The sequence below is a fragment of the Erinaceus europaeus genome, chromosome 2 (genome assembly GCF_950295315.1).
Source record: "Erinaceus europaeus chromosome 2, mEriEur2.1, whole genome shotgun sequence".
NCBI lineage: Eukaryota > Metazoa > Chordata > Mammalia > Eulipotyphla > Erinaceidae > Erinaceus > Erinaceus europaeus.
Window position 1 is genome coordinate 52,245,685 of NC_080163.1, and position 20,275 is coordinate 52,265,959.

The 20,275-nt window shown below is 41.9% G+C and overlaps 1 protein-coding gene across 1 annotated transcript in view; it reads left to right on the forward strand.

The window, feature by feature from the left end:
• The window catches only part of SH3RF2 (SH3 domain containing ring finger 2), a 127,282-nt gene that overhangs the window by 73,753 nt on the left and 33,254 nt on the right, over positions 1-20,275 (forward strand). The window contains exon 5 of the mRNA XM_060180304.1: positions 3,995-4,318. Within this exon, the coding sequence (XP_060036287.1) occupies positions 3,995-4,318 (324 nt within the window). The remainder of the gene's footprint in view (positions 1-3,994; positions 4,319-20,275) is intronic.

Consider the following 20,275-nt stretch of genomic DNA (forward strand, 5'->3'; position numbering starts at 1 on the left):
AGTGGGACTTCCTGGATGTGCCCAGGGTAAAGTAACCACTTCCCCAAGTCACCCTCAGTCACATCAGTGTTGGTCTGCTTCTAAATTCTGCTTCTAAGATCCCTTCTGTTGCATTCCTTGACTGTGGTCTATTTACATAATCATTGTTTTCATTGGTTTAATCCCCACTGGTTCATGTGCTTTTTCCTTCTCCCCACCCCCTATCCTGACACTTCCACTTCAGGAGATATATAGGACAGCTTTGTGATTAGAGAATAGCTAGATTGAACTGCATTCCCGCTCAGTAAAGATTGAACTGCGTTCCCAGCTCAGCCATGAGTCCCTGGCCCGGCATCTGGCGCCCCGAACTGGGACCATCACATCGGAACACTTCTCCTTTGCTTACATGCTAGCATTTGTAAGTCGCCCCTTCTGGGTTTCACAAAAACACTAAATAAAACTTGGACTAGGTGTGGCCTGTTGTAGTAAGGTCAAGGACTGGGGAAGAATGGGGGGGAAGGGAAGGGAAGGGGTTTGAGAGGGTTTGGGGTACCCAATCCATAAGTTACTGTTAGAGTGAGAAAGGCAGACAGGAATTCAGAGGTCATGTCAGAACTAGCTGGAACTAGTTTGCAAGAGTTGATTGTTGTATTTTTGGAAATTTTACTAGACACCTAGCTATCAATAAAAATAGCTTTATTGATAGGTGTTTATGCCACAGAAATTGATAAACTCTAAAAATCAGAGCCTACTATTTATTTATTTATTTAGGATTAATGATTTGCAGTTGCCAGTGAAATAGACTAGTACATGCATAACTTTTCCACATAACAGTACATTCCCCACTAGATCCTCCTCTGCCGTCATGTTACAGGACCTGAACGCTTCCCCCCGCCCCAGAGTCTTTTCCTTTGGTGCAGCACACCAACTCCAGTCCAAGTCCTGCTTAGTGTTTTCCCTTCTGATTTTGTTTTTCAACTTCTGCCTATGAGTGAGATCATCCCACATTCAACCTTTTGCTTCTGACTTATCTCACTTAACATGATTTCTTCAAAGAGCTTGCTTTCTTTTTGCTTTTATTTTTTCTGTATTTTTTCTGATTTACCAGCACACCACTGATGAAGAGATATAGAACTAATGAGAGTAGTAGTGCAATGAAAGTGCTTAAATGAAATAGCAAGAGATCGTCTTGGCATAAAGATTCAGGGTTGGGGGGGGGCCAGGTGATGGTGCACCTGGTTGAGCACACACATTACAGTGTGCAAGGACCCAGGTTCAAGTCCCTGGTCCCCACCTGCAGGGGGAAAGCTTCCCAAGTGATGAAGCAGTACTGCAGGTATCTCTCTGTCTCTTTCCCTCTCTATATCCCCCTTCTTCTTGATTTCTGGCTGCCTCTATCAGATAATAAAAATTTTTTTATAAAAGATTCAGGATTGGGTGGAAAGATAACTAATTTATCCAAAAGAGTGTACATCTCTGATTCAAACCCCAGCACCACATGTGAGTACCAAAGCAGTAGGAGAAGCTCCACAAATGGCAGAGCAGTGTTACAATGCCTCTCTCTCTCTCCTTCTCTCTCCCTCTTTCTCTAAAATAAAAAGAACATATTAAAGAGTGGCTGGGAGGGCTGGGGAAATAGCATAATGATTATGTAAAAAGACTTTAGTGCCTGGGATGTCCCAGGTTCAATCCCTAGTACCACCATAATCCGGAGATTAATATGTGAGTCCATAGTACCAAAGCAGGAGAAAAGGAGAAGGGGGGGGGAGGAAGAAGGGGAGCGGAAAAGGTAGAAGGAGAAGAGGAGGAAGAGGAAGACATAAAAGAAGGAAAGGGAGAAGAAGGAGAAGGAGGAGAAGAATAGGGAGAAGGAGGGGAAAGGGAGAAGGAGAAGAAAGAAGAAGAAGGAGGAGGAGGAGAAGGAGAAGAAGAAGGAGAAGAAGAGGAGGAGGAGGAGGAGAAGGAGGAAGAAGAAGATCTGGAATAGATTTGCTTACTAGCTCAAACACTTATTAGATGTGTGAACTTGAGCTTTCTCATCCACTACTATTCCACAAGCATTCCCTGAACATTCACAAGGTGTCCAACAGAGTAATATGTAGAAGATCCCTCTGGTAGTTAACAGTTCAGGGGGTGGGGAGAAGGAAACACGTCATGATGAAACAGCATGTAGACTGCAGGGGTCACTGAACAGGGCAAGCAAACAGCTGGGGGGTGGGGGTGACTTAAAGGGAGCGGACAGAGCTAGAAGGAATTATGTTAAGTGAACTAAGTCAGAAAGATAAAGATGAGTATGGGATGATCCCACTCATCAACAGAAGTTGACTAAGAAAATCTGAAAGGGAAACTAAAAGCAGGACCTGACCAAATTGTAAGTAGGGCACCAAAGTAAAAACCCTGTGGTGAGGGGTAGACATGCAGCTTCCTGGGCCAGTGGGGGGTGGGAGTGGGTGGGAGGGATGGGTCACAGTCTTTTGGTGGTGGGAATGGTGCTTATGTACACTCCTAGCAAAATGTAGTCATATAAATCACTAGTTAATTAATTTGAGAGGGGGAAAATCAATTGTATGTCTCAAAGTTTTTCAAAACACAAACTGAATCTTTTTAATATATAGGCTGTGTATTTGATATGCGGACTCTCTCAAAAGCCTAGACCAAGTAGATCAGAAGCTTCCAATAGCACAGCTATATACAAGATACTGGGTACTGTACAGCAAACCCTAACAAAAGGACTTTTCAAAGTTAACCCAATTACCAAATAATGTGATGATAACATTAACTGTCGATTGTCTTTTTGAACCCTAAAACAGCAGGAACCTCACATCTCCACTATAGAGCCTCTACTTCCCCCAGTCCTGGAACCCTTGGATAGGGCCCACTTTCCCGTATGCCTCTCCCAATCCATATCAAATAATATTGCATCCGCCGATCACAACCTAACCAACACAACGATTGCCACCTCAACATGCTTCACTTCAGACTGTGTCCAGAGACTTCACATGTGGAATGACAACCCTTCAGCTTCATTACTCGGGTGAGACCTTTCCTTTCATAGTATACTCTAATTTCATCTCAGGTGGTTCACTTTCTAACAAAGTCCCAAAACCTAGATATACACCAGTTTCTGTGAGAGAGAGCATATGTTTACACGTATCTATAAACTACTGCAAAATATATACCTGAAAGCAGAAGTACACTAGAGTTGCAGTGAGTACCTCCCTAACACTTCCTCTCCACTATTCCAAGCTTTGGGTCCATGATTGCTCAACAATTTGTTTGGCTTCATATGTTAACTCTCTTTTCAGTCACCAGGTTCCAGATGTCATCAGGATGCTGGCCAGGCTTCCCTGAATTGAAGACCCCACAAATGTGTCCTGGAGCTCAGCTTCCCCAGAGACCCACCCTACTAGGGAAAGAGAGAGGCAGACTGGGAGTATGGACAGACCAGTCAACGCCCATGTTCGGTGGGGAAGCAATTACAGAAGCCAGACCTTCTACCTTCTGCAACCCACAATGACCCTGGGTCCATGCTCCCAGAGGGATAGAGAATGGGAAAGCTATCAGGGGAGGGGGTGGGATATGGAGATTGGGTGGTAGGAATTGTGTGGAGTTGTACCCCTCCCACCCTATGGTTTTGTTAATTAATCCTTTATTAAATAAAAAAATAATAAAATAATAAAAATAAAAAATAAATAAAATAAAAAAAGGGAGTGGAGTCCACCAGGTGAAAGAGCTGAGTTGTGGCTGGGAGAAATGGGTATAGGAAGTTGCTCCCAATTGGGAAAGATTATCATGGCTTATTTTTCCACTTCTTTCCACCTACTTTGCCAGAGAGTTGTGAAGATGCATTGATAATAACCAAGAAACTGGTATATATTGAGAGAAGATGGAGGGGCTGAGTAAAAAGTGAAGAATGAGGTGGTGGCCTCCGAACTGGCTTCAGACAAGCCTGGGAGAGATTGCTATTGACTTAGGTCAGGATGACTAACTTCATGGGCCCCTTTTGTCTTTTCAGCCAAACCTCACAGCAAGACACCTCCTGGAAAAGAACAAAGGCCGCCAGTCATACAGCACCAAAAGCCTCTCCCTGGTGCCCTCATCCTCCAGAGGCAAAGAGACCAACACGCCCACACTCCGAAGGGGCCTTGGGTCCCGGAGGAAAGGGTCCGGGCAGTTCTCCATCACAACAGCCTTGAACACTCTTAACAGGATGGTTCATTCTCCCTCGGGGCGCCACATGGTGGAGATCAGCACCCCAGTGCTCATCAGCTCCAGCAATCCCTCTGTGACCACCCAGCACATGGAGAAAGCAGAAGTATCTCCCAGCTGTCTGGGGCAGGTAGGAACCAAGCCTCTAAGATAAAAGTGCCCTGAAGTGGGACAAATGATGAACACCATGATCAGTACCTCCTAAGTACTTGTGATGCATTAATAGTGATAATAATAATAATAATTCTCTTCTGGCTTTTAGAGTAACCTTCTGCATCCCATAATGACCCTGGGTCCATACTCCCAGAGGGTTAAAGAATAGGAAACCTATCAGGGGAGGGGATGGGATACAGAGTTCTGATGATGGGGATCATGTGAAGTTGTACCCCTCTTATCCTATGGTTTAGTCAATGTTTCCTTTTTTATAAATACAAAATTAAAATAATAATAATATTATTATTATTATTATATGACGCAGGGGAGATAGCATAATGGCTGTGTAGAAAGACTTTCATGACTGAGACTCATGAAAAAGTCCCAGGTTCAATTTCTAGCACCACCAAAAGCTAGAGCTGAAGAAACTGCTGCAGTAGTGCAGCGGGTTAAGCGCACATGGCGCAAAGCACAAGGAACGTCGTAAGGATCCTGGTTCGAGACCTTGGCTCCCCACTTGCAGGGGGAGGTCCCTTCACAGGCGGTGAAGCAGGTCTGCAGGTGTCTGTCTTTCTCTCCCCCTCTCTGTCTTGCCTTCCTCTCTCCATTTCTCTCTGTCCTATCCAACAATGACTACATCAGTAACTACAACAATAAAACAACAAGGGCAACAAAAGGGAATAAATAATTAAAAAAAAAAAAAAACCAGAGCTGAGTAGTGTTCTGACAAATAATCATGATGGTGGTGTGTCAGGCTAGCTTCGTGGGCTGGAGAGAGAGACAACCAGGGACTCATGGCTGAGTGGTACGCAGTTCAGTCTTTATTCATGTGGAACGTAGCGCAATCTAAGCTATCTCTAATCACAGTCCTGTCCTTATATATCCTGAGGCGGAAGAGTGAGGTCCGAAGAAGTTGTATGTAGGATAGGGGTGGGGAGAAGGAAAAAGCATGCAAAACAGTGAGGATTAAACCAATGCCCTGGAGGCAGAGTAGTGTTTAGTTAACAGTGGTTATGTAAATAGAATACAGTGTTAAGCAGGGGGGATTAAACCAATGAAACAGAAGGGGTTTTAGAAGCAGAATTTAGAAGCATACCAACAGTGGTGGTGATTATGTCCTGCTCTTACATAATCTCATTTTATAAAAGAAGCAGCATCTGAGTTAGGTTTTATTATTATCACCACGTTACAGATGAGAAACCTGAGTTTGGGGGAGTTAGACAATTTAACATATTCTACAGTCACTTCGCTCTCTCACAATAAGAGTTGTGATGTGTGCTTCCTGTCCTTCAGAGGACTTCCCTCCAAGAAGAAAATGGTGCTCATTTCTGAGAGGCGGCTTTGGCATCACAAGTTGAAGTTCACTGTCCCCTCCTCTGGTGATATGCTAGTCACTACATGGTTAGAAAGATAATAATAATAAGTGATTGGATGTTTTCAGGATTGGCTACATATTTTTCAGGGACCAGTGAAAAAAATGAAAACATATGTTGGGGGGCAGGGGCAGACAGCATAATGGTTATGCCAACAGATTCTAATGTCTAAAGCTCCAGTGTCCCAAGTTCAATCCCTGTGCCACCATAAACCAAAACTGAGCAGTGCTCTGGAAGAAAGAAAAAGTAAATCCCTTGCTCAAAAATGATTGACTTTTTCAAAATGGCAACATCAGAACATTAACTCAGGTGAAGGGCCCTTTTAAACACTGAGTTCTGTGTGATTACCACATGTCCCACATGTCCCACCTGAAGCCAGTCCTGGTGTCTTCCTATGGAGCATCTAATAAGATACTGTATGGGAAGCACTCAGCACAATGCCTGGCACACTAAACACCCAATAAGCATTAGTTCTTGATGCTATAATTTTAAACCCCGGTCACTGAGCTTGTAGCTGAAGTGACATAAGCAAGAGACATTTGTGGCAATCCAAAAGCACAAGTACTTCTAACAGCATGTGGCTATTTAGGCTGAAGGGTACTTTAAAAGATGAAGGACTAGAGGTATGAAGCAAAATAATTAAGAAGAACTGCATGTTGGGTACTCTGCTGCAAACACTCTTTGGAACCATGCGGGTGGCAACTTGAAAGGACAGACCTCAACTTGCACCAACGTTATTTTTTTTTTACACAGCTGTAAATCTTGTTTTTAAACATGAATCTCTACCTTGGGATTAAATGGCTTAATTGGACTCTAATCCTTTTTTAACGAGGCAAGGAGGAGGAGAAAGTCAAGGGTTCCTCAAAGCCCATGTACTGATCTAAAAGGAAAACAATCACCTCCCACAACACTTTCTATCTTTTAATGCTGGCTGAGTCTCTAGGAGGCTGGCTGCTCATGTCATTCTACCCACCGCCTGCACCCCACACATGCACATGCACACACGAACACAGTTGCTTCTCCATATGCACAACCTTTGCATCAAAAATCTGAAAACCCACTTCCTACACATGCATTCCAAATACTTCTTGACAAGTCCACATGTGCTGCTCTCCCCCCTGATGATCTTTGTCTAGCGTATATGTATGTGCGCATGCACACACACACACACACACACACACACACACACACCTACAAGCTCTAAAACTGGGGCCTACTGACTCACAGTTAAGCCAAAGATTAACCGAAATTTTCTGTAACTTTTTCATATATAGACATTGATATATAAAAAATAGCCCACAGTTAACTCACTCAGATGTAAGTTGGCTTCCCTAAAGACTTAGTTAAAAGACATATTGTAATTCTTTGTTCTGGGTTTTTTTTTTACTGTACCTACAGAAGGGTTGAACCAGGGTGGAAAATGTTAGTAGAAAGCAAAGCAAAGGGGGGCAGGTGGTGGCACACCTGGTTAAGTGTATATAGTACAAAGTACAAGGATCTGGGTTTGAGCCCCCAGCTCCCCACCTGCAGGTAGGACACTCCACAAGCAGTAAGCAAGTCTGCAGGTGTCTCTCTTTTCTCTCTCCCTTTCTACCTTCCCCTCCCTTCTCAATTTCGCTTTGTCCTATCCAATTAAATGGGGAAAATGACCGCCCGGAGAAGTGACTTTGTAGTGCTAGCACCAAGCCCCAGAGATAACCCTTGAGGCAAGAGAAAAAGAAAAAGAAAAAGAAAGCAAAGTAAGCAGCAATCATTTCTTGTCTTTATAGATAGAATTTCAAAGTATAGCATGTGCATATCCCATTCCCAGAGAACCTGTTTTCACTATTTATGTGTCTGAGGACTATAGGACTATACACATTTTTACGTTTTTGTCCAGGTATTGTTAAATAAACATTCAAAATGTATCACTTATACACTACATCTAAAGACCGAGTGCAAAATTGAACAGATGATAGCTTCTCCTGTTGCCTTTTTCTCTATTAGGCTTGATAACTGTAGCTGGGTCCAGATTATCAAACTCACCCTGCCTTCCCCATCCTAACACCCCTCATGCTGTGCATGAAATCCTGTGTTTGATACCTGGCACCACGTGGGATTACCACATGAACAGCACCAAAAACTTCATGGATGGGTGCCAGGCACACATGTTCAAGCTCCTGGTCCCCACCAGCAGGAGGAAAGTTCATAAGTGGTGATGAAGTGCTACAGTTGTGTGTCCCTTTCTCTCCACCTCTCTATCTCCTTCTCCCCTCCCAATTTCTCTTTGTCCTGACAAATAAAAATGAGAGAATGTAGAAAGGGCGTGAGGGAGGGCGTGAGGGAGGGCGTGAGGGAGGGAGGGGGAAGGAGGGAAGGGAGGAAGGAAGGAAGGAAGGAAGGAAGGAAGGAAGGAAGGAAGGAAGGGAGGGAGGAAGGGAAGGAAGGAAGGAAGGAAGGAAGGAAGGAAGGAAGGAAGGAAGGGAGGAAGGGAGGGAGGGAGGGAGGGAGGAAGGAAGGAAGGGAAGGAGGGAGGGAAGGAAGGAAGGAAGGAAGGAAGGAAGGAAGGAAGGAAGGAAGGGAGGGAGGAGGGAGGGAGGGAGGGAGGAAGGAAGGAAGGAAGGAAGGAAGGAAGGAAGGAAGAAAAAATGGCCAATGGGAGTGGTGGAGTCACTGTGTAAGCACCAAGCCCCAACAATAACCTTGTTGGCATGTGAGAGATAGAATTTTATGGATGGTGTAGAAGTGCTTTATGGTCTCTCCTTCTCTCTTTCTAGTATTAATAAAATTTTTTAAAATGGTCAAGTAGACCACTCTGCAATATCACAGACACAACGTCCTCAATTTCTTCTGCATCATATTGAATAAAATGATTTGGCCAATTCATGTAATCAGTGAATATCAGTGGACATCATAAATCTGAATTTGTCAAATTCTAGAGCACAAGTCCTTGTCACCACACTATTTCTTCAACAATGACCTCACCAAGTGGCATTATGAGAGTGTAGTTCATCTTGTAGCTTTCCTTTTTATGTAGACCTCCACGTGATTCCCTTTAAACTCTACCTCATACCTCGAGTACTTCATCATTTAAAGTTCCCTTCAACCTAAATAACCACATGCTGTTAGAAGTACTTCTGTTTTTGGAATGCTACAAATGTCTTCCAGCATTCTCTCCCAGACCCACCCCTTAGTAAAGATTTTGCCCTGTGTCTTTTGTTCCTCAAGGAAGTTTTTATTTACTTATTTATTTCTTTTTTATTATTTTATTTTTATTTTATTAGTGATTTAGTATTGATTTACAAAATTACATGTCAACAGGGATATAAATCCACTCCATTCCTACCACCAGAGTTTTGAATCATCAGTCGTCCCACTGGAAACCACCACACTTCCCCTAATGTTGTAGACATGGGTCAACCATCATCTCTACAACTATACTATCTGTCTACATTTATACATAAATTCCCCCTTTTCTTCCTGATCCAATTCTTTCTTCCTCCAAGCCACTTGTGACAACATTACTACTTCCATATATCCCTCTCCTTTTCCTCCTCTCTCTTTCTGGGTGCTGATGGAGCTGGAGTTCGGAGCCCTCTTATCCTCCTATCACTTCTCCCCCGCAGGGAGTATGGATCAAGGTTGTTTTGGGGAAGCAGAAGGAAGGAATTCTAGCTTCTGTAATAGCTTTTCCACTGGACATGGGTGTTGACAGGTTAATCCATACTTCCAGCCTGTTGCTATCCTTCCCCAGTGGTCCAAAGCTCTGGAGAGGCAAGGTTCCAGGACACACTGGTGGGGTCATCTGCCTAGGGAAGTCAGAATGGAATCATTACAGCATCTGGAACTTGGTGTCTGAAAGGTGGCAGGACAAAAAGTAAGACAAAATGGTTGATGAACAGGAACCAAAAAATAGGAATAGAGCAGATGAGATTAGGGACCTTAGGGTAGAGGAAAGCTAGAAAGTCCATCTTAATCATGTTCCTGGGGGCACATAATTATGGTAGTTTTGCTTGAATTTGATAGCTAGAATGAAGTTGGATATATTGTCTGCAAAATGTCAGAGTAGAGAAAAGGGCTAGAAAGTTGGATTAGGGCTCCCATTAGTGAGTAGCTCCCATTCTTGAGGGGGAAAAAATAAATGACCTAAGAGATGAACACTGAAATAGAAACAGCTGTACTGGCAAGCAATGGAGTAATCCTGAGTATGTCTCATGGGAAATGACAGTGGAAATGGCTAAATTGGAAGGCTGGAGTTTATGCAGTAAACCTCTGGGAAAATCTCAAAGTTTATGACACCTTGCCTGTCTATCAGTCATGGCCTTCATAACAAACCCTTGAAAAGCCATCTCCATTCAGCCACTTCTCATCTCCCCAGGCTGATGATGGTTCATTAGAGTCCTCAGTGCTTGTAATGCCTACTGCTTAGTGAGTGTCGACTTGAAACCATAATTTATAATAGGTGATTGACACATACTATGACTAAACACAGCTGTTCATAATATGTGTTCTAAACCCATTTGGGGCATAAAAAAGATTAGGTAACTTTCCCCGTATCTCAAAGGTAGAAGCAGAACCAGGATTTTGAGGTTGGACAAATGCCCTCTCCCTAAATGAGTTATGACATTCTAGACCCTCCATAGTATGGTTACAGTCCCTTTCAGCACTCCAAGCAGTGTGCCACATAACACACATGCACACATACACACACACTGTGCATTTGTACAAAAATTGCAGTGATCTATCGACTCAATATTCCTAAGCATAGTATAGATAGGTCACCTCTTTGCTTCTTATCCTAGTGCCCAGCATAGTGCCTGCATCCTTCCAGGCAATGAATAAACACCTATGAAATAAATAAATGCAGTTCCACCTGGAATTTGGTTTTGGTGCATGTGGCAGTCACAGTCATTGCTGTACCACCACCACCACCACCCCCAAAGATCCATATGTATTCCATGGCTTCCAGGAGGCTCTTGCTGCTCTTCTCCTGCAGAGTTAATATCTTCCTCCTGTGTTCACAACACATAGTTTGTACTAGTATTCCTGGTGCTATAAATACTGTGTATATATCTTATCATCATCCTCTCTAGATTAAAACTTCTTAAGGGTAGGGATGGTGTTTTATTCATTTATGATTCTGTTGACTTTCAAAAATCCTAACAAAGATTTCCAATAACATATTTTGCCCAAAGAATCAGAAAACAGAAACAGAGGTTTTAGGCATACTTAAATAATTACCAGTCCCTTTCCTCTCTTCTGATTGCCCAGAAGACAGAAGAAAATATAGAGAAGGGGAAGCAGACTCTTCCCTGACTCTTCCATTCCACCCCAGTGAGACTGAAACGGCTGGGTATCTTTCCTAAACTCCTGAGAAGATGAGCTGTCATATTTCTTGAGGGAATTTTGAGCTCTAGACATCTGACTCGCCAGGCTAGCGTGGGAGTGCCTCTTCTTGGGCAGATACTCTCTGGGTTGGAGAGATCGCAGCTGGAGCCAGCCTGGGCTGCTACTCACTGAGCGACGCAAGAGAGATTACCCAGGAACAGAGCTGGTGGTGGCGAGGCAATTCAATTATTTATTGATCAGAGAGCCAAGGCTTTTAAAAAGTCGGACCCGGAAGTGGCAAGTCAGAAACGGAAATGGCTTAACATAGTTTGGAAAGGGGTGGAAAAAGGCAAAAGGGGACTGGGAAAGATAGGAACTGCCTTAGCAACTGTTGCGAGGGTTTTAACTGGTAGGATAAATAATACCCTGCAGGCAGGGAGGGTCTTGAGGGTAGAAAGAAGATAGATCAAAGGAATGGAATGGGTGGGGATCTTTCAGGCAAAACAATGATTATGTAGATAATAAGGGAGCAGGCCATAGTATCAGGACTGCAGGGTGCTTTGTGAGACAGGGAGTCTGATAAGACGAGGCAAACTTTGGGGGGTTGTGTCCCTCCTCACTTGACCTCTCAGTAGAGAGAGAGAGACTGATAGGATGGACGTGGCCCTCAGATCCAGCCCTGCCAAGTTCAACCACATCCTCACAATTTCCCTACATGACTTCCCTTTCAGTCCTTTATTCTACTTCTAAAATAATTTCTGGGAATTTGGACTCTGAGTCTACATATTCTCCCTCCAGGGTGACTCTTTATCTACATCTTTCAGAGGAATCTTTCAACACTATTTGATATTCATAACTACCACGAAAGTTGATTTTCATTTGTTCTTAAGATAACTTTTTGTCCTTTAGACAAATTTTTTATTTTATTTTTTAAATTTATTTATTTTCCCTTTTGTTGCCCTTGTTTTTTATTGTTGTTGTAGTTGTTGTTGTTATTGATGTTGTCATTGTTGGATAGGACAGAGAGAAATGGAGAGAGGAGGGGAAGACAGAGGGGGAGAGAAAGATAGACACCTGCAGATCTGCTTCACTGCTTGAGAAGCGACTCCCCTGCAGATGGGGAGCCAGGGGCTCAAACCTGGATCCTTAAGCCAGTCCTTACACTTTGCGCCACATGCGCTTAACCTGCTGCGCTACCCGATTCCCCTTTAGACACACTTTTTGGTGATAATTTATGTTTAAAATTCTTAACTAATCCTCTTTCAGAGTTAATTTACAGAAATAAATTATTTCTGAGCTTATAGTCTCACATTGTTATAGTCTTATCTCCCATTATAAATTTCATTTATCTTTGTAATTTTCGTTTGACCGAAATTCCTATTCATAAATGAAATAATTAGAATATTCAAACTACTGGAGTGGCCCAAAGGTAAATGGTGGAGAGGTTCCATTAAATAGACACCTATCCTCTCAAAGTATTCTGTTCATGCTATTGCTCCCCACCCCTCCCAAAAGTGCTTTCTGTGGGGCTTAGTAGGTTCTTGAAGTATGTTTGTTAAACTTTTTAGTGTGAGACCAACAAAATAGCTTACCTGGGAGAGAAACCTGGTGTTCCATTAATGTGACCCAGGTTCATCCCCCAATACACTGTGGGAAGCTTTGGTGCTGTGTTATCTCTTGTCTGAAATGTTGAAGCCTTAGTGTGTGTGTGTGTGTGTGTGTGTGTGTGTGTGTGTGTGTGTGTACCCCTTGACTGAAGACAGTTCTTGGACTGTTCTCATACTATACTCTTTTTATTTTATTTTTTTAGTATCTTTGTTTATTTTTATTTATTTTATTTATTCCCTTTTGTTGTCCTTGTTTTATTGCTGTAGTTGCTGTTTTGTTTTATTGTTTTATTACTATAGTTACTGTTGTTATTGATGTCGTTGTTGGATAGGACAGAGAGAAATGGAGAGATGAGGAGAAGACAGAGAGGGGGAGAGAAAGATGGACACCTGCAGACCTGCTTCACCACTTGTGAAGTGACACCCCTGCAAGTGGGGAGCCAGGGCTTGAACCTGGATCCTTAAGCCGGTCCTTGCGCTTTACACCGCCTGCACTTAACCCTCTGTGCTACCGCCTGACTCCCATATCTTTGTTTATTTGTTGTATTTAGACAACCAGAAATCAAGAGGGAAGGGTGTGGGAGACAGATACCTGCAATAGTGTGTCACCACTCACAAAGCTTTCCCACTGTGAGTGGGGACTGCAGTCTTGAACCCAGGTCCTTAAGCATTGTAAAATGTGCACTCAACCAGGTGCACCACCACCCAGCCCTGGACTGTTCTCTTAAATGATCACCTAATGCCTTAGCAGTTTTCTGCAAACTGTTTCACAGTTGATTCATATGAGGTAAACACCTTATGCCTTTGAAAGCTCTTTTATTCTCCAGGTCCCCACTCTCCCTTGTCCTACATATGTTTTATAGAAGCCAAGTTATTTGTCTCTTTGAATTTACCACTTCTAGACACTGCCAGTTGCATCTTTGTAGCATTGCTGACACATTCCTCTCTCTCTCTCCTGTGCGAACTCGTAGCTGGATCTAGAAGCGAGCTTCAGTCTCCATTATTTTGGCAAGGATACCTCATAGACAATGCTGAGCACTTCCTTTTTGGTTTGCTATAATATGCAAGTCAGTAGTTTATATTGATAACATATTCACAGTTGCTTGTTTATCACAACAATCAATGTTAATCAGTGCAGTTATACAAACTAAAAGCTAAGAAGCAGTCACCCCACTCCCAGCCCCCATTTTCCTTTGTCCCCACCCCAGCCTTAGGCAGCACTAATTCAATACTATTTGTTTATAGAGATTTACCTATGCAAGTTGGGAAAATAGTGCTACAGTTAAGCAAACAACTTTCATACCTAAGGCTCCAAGGTTCAGTCCCCAGGACCGCCATTAGCCAGAGCTGAGCAGTGCTCTGATGTCTCTCTCTCTGAATCTTTCTCTCATTAAAATAAATAAAATATTAGAAAGAGAAAGAAATTTGTCTATTCTGGGAGATTTATATAAATAGAATCATGCAATATTTGGTCCTTTGTGGCAGGTCTCTCATTTAACATGTACCATACTTCAGTCCTTCATATTGTTGAAAAATGTTCCATGATACAGCTATATAGCCGCATGTGATCTAATGGTGCCGTGATCAGCAATGAATGGCACATATTCCAGTAGTCTGAGTAGTTAATACCATTTAGCCTACATGTATACAGACTATGTCCTCCAGATGGCTGTAATTATAGTCTGTGGTGTCCACACAACAATGAAATCGCTTAACAAAGTTTTCAGAATGTATTCCCACTGTTAATTAGTTTATCACTCTACCATATTTTCTTTCCATTCATTAATTGATGGGTATCTGGGGTTTTTTTCTTCACATTTTGACTATTATAAATATTGTTCTTATGAACATTTGTATACAAGTTCTTATTATTTTTTAAATTTCTTTATTGGGGAATTAATGTTTTACATTCAACAGTAAATACAATAGTTTGTACATGCATAACATTTCCCAGTTTTCCATATAACAATACAACCCCCACTAGGTCCTCTGTCATCCTTTTAGGATCTGTATTCTCCACCCTCCCCAACCTGCCCCAGAGTCTTTTACTTTGGTGCGATACGCCAATTCCAGTTCAGGTTCTGCTTGTGTTTTCTTTTCTGATCTTGTTTTTCAACTTCTGCCTGAGAGTGAGATTATCCCATATTCATCCTTCTGTTTCTAACTTATTTCACTTAACATGAATTTTTCAAGGTCCATCCAAGATCAGCTGAAAATGGTGAAGTCACCATTTTTTACAGCTGAGTAGTATTCCATTGTGTATATATACCACGACTTGCTCAGCCACTCATCTATTGTTGGACACCTGGGCTGCTTCCAGGTTTTGGCTATTACAGATTGTGCTGCTAAGAACATATATGTACACATATCTTTTTGGATGGGTGTGTTGAGTTCCTTAGGATATATCCCCAGGAGAGGAATTGCAGGATCATAGGGTAGGTCCATTTCTGTCTTCTGAGAGTTCTCCAGACTGTTCTATACAGAAGTTGGACCAATTTACATTCCCACCAGCAGTGTAGGAGGGTTCCTTTGACCCCACAACCTCTTCAGCATTTGCTGCTGTTACCTTCTCTGATGTATGACATTCTCACAGGAGTGAAGTGGTATCTCATTGTTGTCTTTATTTGCAGTTCTCTGACAATCAAAGACTTGGAGCATTTTTTCATGTGTTTCTCGGCCTTTTGGATCTCTTCTGTGGTGAATATTCTGTACATGTCCCCCCCCCCCTTTTATTGTCTTGTTGTTGAGATTTGCAAGTTCTTTATATATTCTGGTTATTAGTCTCTTGTCTGATGTATGGCATGTAAAGATCTTCTCCCATTCTGTGAGGGGGGTCTCTTGATTTGGGTAGTAGTTTCTTTTGCTGTGCAGAAGCTTTTTAATTTGATGTAGTCCCATAGGTTTATGCTTGCCTTAGTCTTCTTTGTAATTGGATTAGTTTCATTGAAGATGTCTTTAAAATTTATGCGGAAAAGAGTTCTGTCAATATTTTCCTCTAAGCATCTGATAGTTTGTGGTCTAGCATACAAGTCCTTGATCCACTTGGAATTTACTTTTGTATTTGGTGAAATACAGTGGTTCAGTTTCATTCTTCTGCATGTTTCAACACATTTTTTCCAGCATCATTTGTTGAAGAGACTCTGCTTTCCACATTTAATAGTCTGGGCCCCTTTGTCAAAGATTAGATGTCCATAGGTGTGGGGGCTTACTTCTGAGCTCTTAATTCTATTCCACTGGTCAGTGTGTCTGTTCATGTTCCAGTACACCAAGCAATTTTGATAACAATGGCCCTATAATACAATTTGATATCTGGGAGTGTGATGCCTCCGGTTCTATTCTTTCTTCTCAAGATTGTTTTGGCAATTCTAGGTCTTTTCTGGCTCCAGATAAACATTTGTAGCATTTGTTCTATTCTCCTAAAGAATGTGGTTGGGATCTTGATGGGGATAGCATTAAATTTGTAGATGGCTCTGTGTAGTATATTCATTTTGATGATGTTAATTCTACCAATCCATGAACATGGAATATCTTTCCACTTCTTTGTGTCTTTTTCAATTTCCTTGAGTAGTGACTCATAATTTTCAGTATACAAGTCTTTCACTTCTTACGTTAGGTTTATTCCTAGATATTTTATTTTTTTGTTCCTATAATAAAAGGAATTGATTTCTGGATTTCAACTTCTTCTAACTTAGTGTTTGCATAGAGGAATGCCACTGACTTTTGAATGTTAATTTTGTAGCCTGACACCTTACTTATGATATCCAAAAGCTTCTTGCTGGATTCCTTAGGTTTTTCTATATATACTATCATGTCATCTGCAAGTAGGGAGAATTTGACTTCTTCTCTTCCAATCTGTATCCCTTTAATTCCTTGCTCCTGTTTGATTGCTATGACAGTTCTTATCATTATTTTAAATATCCACCACATCCATTAGGACCCCTCCACCTTTGCTTCCCACCTCCACTCTCTTCCCCCATGGTTAACTTTGGTTTTGTTCTTAACATTAACTAATTTGTTTCTATTTTGATTTTTTTATTAATCTGCATATGTATTTCTATTTCACATATAGTCGATGTACACAAGTTTTTGTGTGCAAAAATGTTTTTCTCCCCCATGGCTGTGCGACTGGGAATGACATGATTAGATCATGTGGTAACTCTATTCAATTGTTTGAGAAACTATCAATTATTTTCTAAAGTGATAATGCCATTTTACATTCTTTCCAGCAGTATATAAAGGCTCTAGTTTTTACATGTATTCACCAACATGTCTTTTATTAACTATCTATTTTATTACAGTCATCCCAGTGGGTATGAAGTGGTGTCCATTGTAGTTTTGATTTGCATTTCCTTGATAGCTTGATGATGTTAAGCAACTGTTCATGTTTTTATTAGGCATATGTTCTTTGATGATCTGTTTATTCATATCCTCTGTCCCTTTTTAATTGGGTCATTTTTCCTAGAGTTAAGAATAGAATTTGTAAGAGTTCTTTACAAATTCTAGAAATGAGTCCCTTCTCTAAATTGCAAAAATTTTCTTCCATTCTTTGGATTGTATTTTTTTTTTATGTTCTTGGTTCTGTATTCTCAAGTGCAAAAGTTTGCTATGACAGGGGCTGGGAGATAGCTCACCCAGTAGAGTGCACACTCTACCCTGAGCAAGGATCCAGATGAGAGCCCCTGACCACCAGATGGAACACCATGCAAAAGGAGAGGTTCATGAGTAGTCAAATGGTGCTGTGCGTCTCTCCACCTCTCTCTTGCTCTTTGTCTGACCTTCTGTCTTGAATGGAAAGCAAAACAAAACTAAAAATAAACAAGTCCACCAAGAGTACTGGAATTATGCGGGCATGAAGTCCCAAATTGTGTGATTGGGGGGAAGAGTCTAATTATGATGATGTTCACTTTTTACTCTATCCTTTGCTGTTTGTTGCTTTTAGTGTAATGTCTACCATCACGTAATCCAGGTTCACAAAGATTTACATTTTCTCCTAAAAGTTCTTGTAAATAATATCTTAGTTGGGGCTGCAAAATGGTAACACTCCAAATCTATCATGCCTCATAAAATTGTCTAAGCAGCAATTCTTCTATAAGGTTACCTCCTTCTTTCTGAGAGCTGAGTGTGTATAAGATGTCAAATATGAGTTTTACTTGAAGTGTCTCACAGAGATCTCCAAATATTCACATCATAGGTCCTCAGCATTTATTGAACTCATATCTCAACCGTTATAAATCCTCCCTCCCTCTTCCTTCCTGTTCCCTTCCCCTCCCCCTGCTCCTTCTCTCCCCACCTCTCACTTTGTTCTGGGCATTCCCTTAGCTCAAAAGGCAAGACTCATTTCTCACCACCTTCTTGCCTGGTGTGTTTTCCATAACTGGGCTGCTACCCTTTTTTCCACAGGCTGCTGCCAGCTGGGCAATCTTCCCCAGCCTGCCTGTGCCAGTCTCCTTGTTTATACCCTTATCACTGCCCTCAGGCTGGCCTTCGAGTTCTGACTCCTTCAGCCATGTGTTTGCCCTCTGCTCCCTCCTGAGATCTGGTTCCCATAACTAGGCTAGAACAGGAGAAGGACTTAGTTTGCTCAGTCTGGAGAAGAAAGGGCTTCAGGAGTTGAGATGAAGATGGACAGTGACTTGGCCATACATCAGCTATGTGTTCTTGTGTCCCAAAAAGAGGAAAGGAATATAAATCAGAGCATGAAGAATTTCAGGACCTAGCAGGAGAAAACCCTCCCATCATATAGATATTTAGGAAATTCTGGAGGAGCCTGCAGAAATTATTGTTGGATTTTTAGTTTAGTTTTCATTTTCCCATGAGGACAAAATCAGCTTGTTCTGTATAAAAAAGGTTCTGAGTCAAGCAAAGCTTCTTACCATGGCTTTGTCAACTAATGACTTACATTGAATCAATTGCCTTATATCCTACTGAGTCTCAATGGCCTCATCTGCAAAACGGGCAGGCTGGTTCTTTGTAAGGACTAGCAATACTTCGGGAAGCAGTAGCCATCACTTTTACTTCCTTCCCTCCAATGTGTATGACTGAGGATTATCCCCACCGAAGGCATTGACCCAAACATCTTCGAAGATCTCTGTCACCCTTCCTATCACAATTCTCTAGAATGCTTTTTTTTTTTTTCACAACTACTACCAGCTGTGGACATTATCATGTCTCATAGTCTATGTAAGAAAAAAAATCAGGGGAAGGTACTTCCCATAACAAATGTCAGGTCTCCCCTAGTAGGTAAATAAACAAACAAACAAACAAAATAATTCTAACTTAAGGCTGAACTGAAAATCCCTGTAATAAGTCATTCAAAGCTTATTGTTGAGATGCATATTCCCAGTTACCATACTACAGTTACCTGATGAGCTACCTCCTCAACAGTTAGGTCTAAGAAATCTGTGTAGCCCTTGGTGAGCATTTTACCTCTTCAAGACCTGAACCTCTCCTTTTTTGCACAGAAAGATAAAGTTAACCTGCCAAACCATTCTGATGTTAGCTAATTCCCGACACACTCTGCAGAGAGATAAGATAGGGAGGAGCTATTCCTATGATTTAGTTTGTGGTGATTATTCTTTGACTTAAACTCACCTTCTCATACGAGAGCTGGTTTTTTCTGGCTACTCCAAAGCTGTCTCAACCCCAAGAGATTTTTTTAATTTTTTATTTATAAAATGGAAATATTGACAAGACCATAAGATAAGAGGGATATAATTCCGAAGAGTTACAACCACCAGAACTCTGTATTCAATCCCCTCCCTTGATAGCTTCCCTGTATGGACCTAGGATCATTATGGGATGCAGGAGGTGGGAGGTCTGGCTTCTGTAATTGCTTCCTTGCTTAACATAGGTGTTGACAGGTCTATCCATACTCCCAGCCTGTCTCTCTCTTTCCCTAGTGGGGCAGGGATCTGGAGAGCTGGGGCTCCAGGACACATTGGTTAGATCGTCTGCCCAGGGAAGTCAGGTTGAGGAACTTCTCAACATAGGCAATAGAGGGGCTTTGGGGTAGCCAGCTCTGAGATGGGCCCTTATGCTGCATCTTACTGCATTGTATGATGGTGGACAAGTTCCTTAATCTCTCTGGATCTCAGTTTTTCCATCTGTAAAATAGAACCATCTGGTAAAAAAAAATAATAATAATTGCTTTGACCTCATAAGATTGCTATAAGGATACAATGAGGCAATGCCTCTGAAATAATAGCCAGGGTTTGGCAGTGATAAATGGCTCAATAAATGTTCACTCTATCATTAATGTTGGGTCAAGTCAGGAAGCTTTAATGATCCCTATCCCCACTGCCCCAGGGCTGGCCTGTGCAAACAGGCCTTTGCTGAGAACGACATTTACCAGCCACACACTTCAGAAAGATGATCTGTCAGAGCCTGCCTTGGAGTGCAGAGGTTTCCAAAAGTCCCTTTGCTTCCTTGATAAGTGGTGACAATTCTGCAAGCAGGGAAAGGGTATGACTTTTGATTTATGTCTATGGCAGGGGCACCCTAGGGCATTTGTACTTGCTCAGTTCAGATCCTCAGTTGTGATTTCAAGGGGAACTGAGAAAAAGGGAGCCAAGAGTAACTAAAGGAATAAAGGAGGAGGAAGAGGAGGAGGAGGGCTGGGTGGTGACACACCTTGTAAAGCACACATGT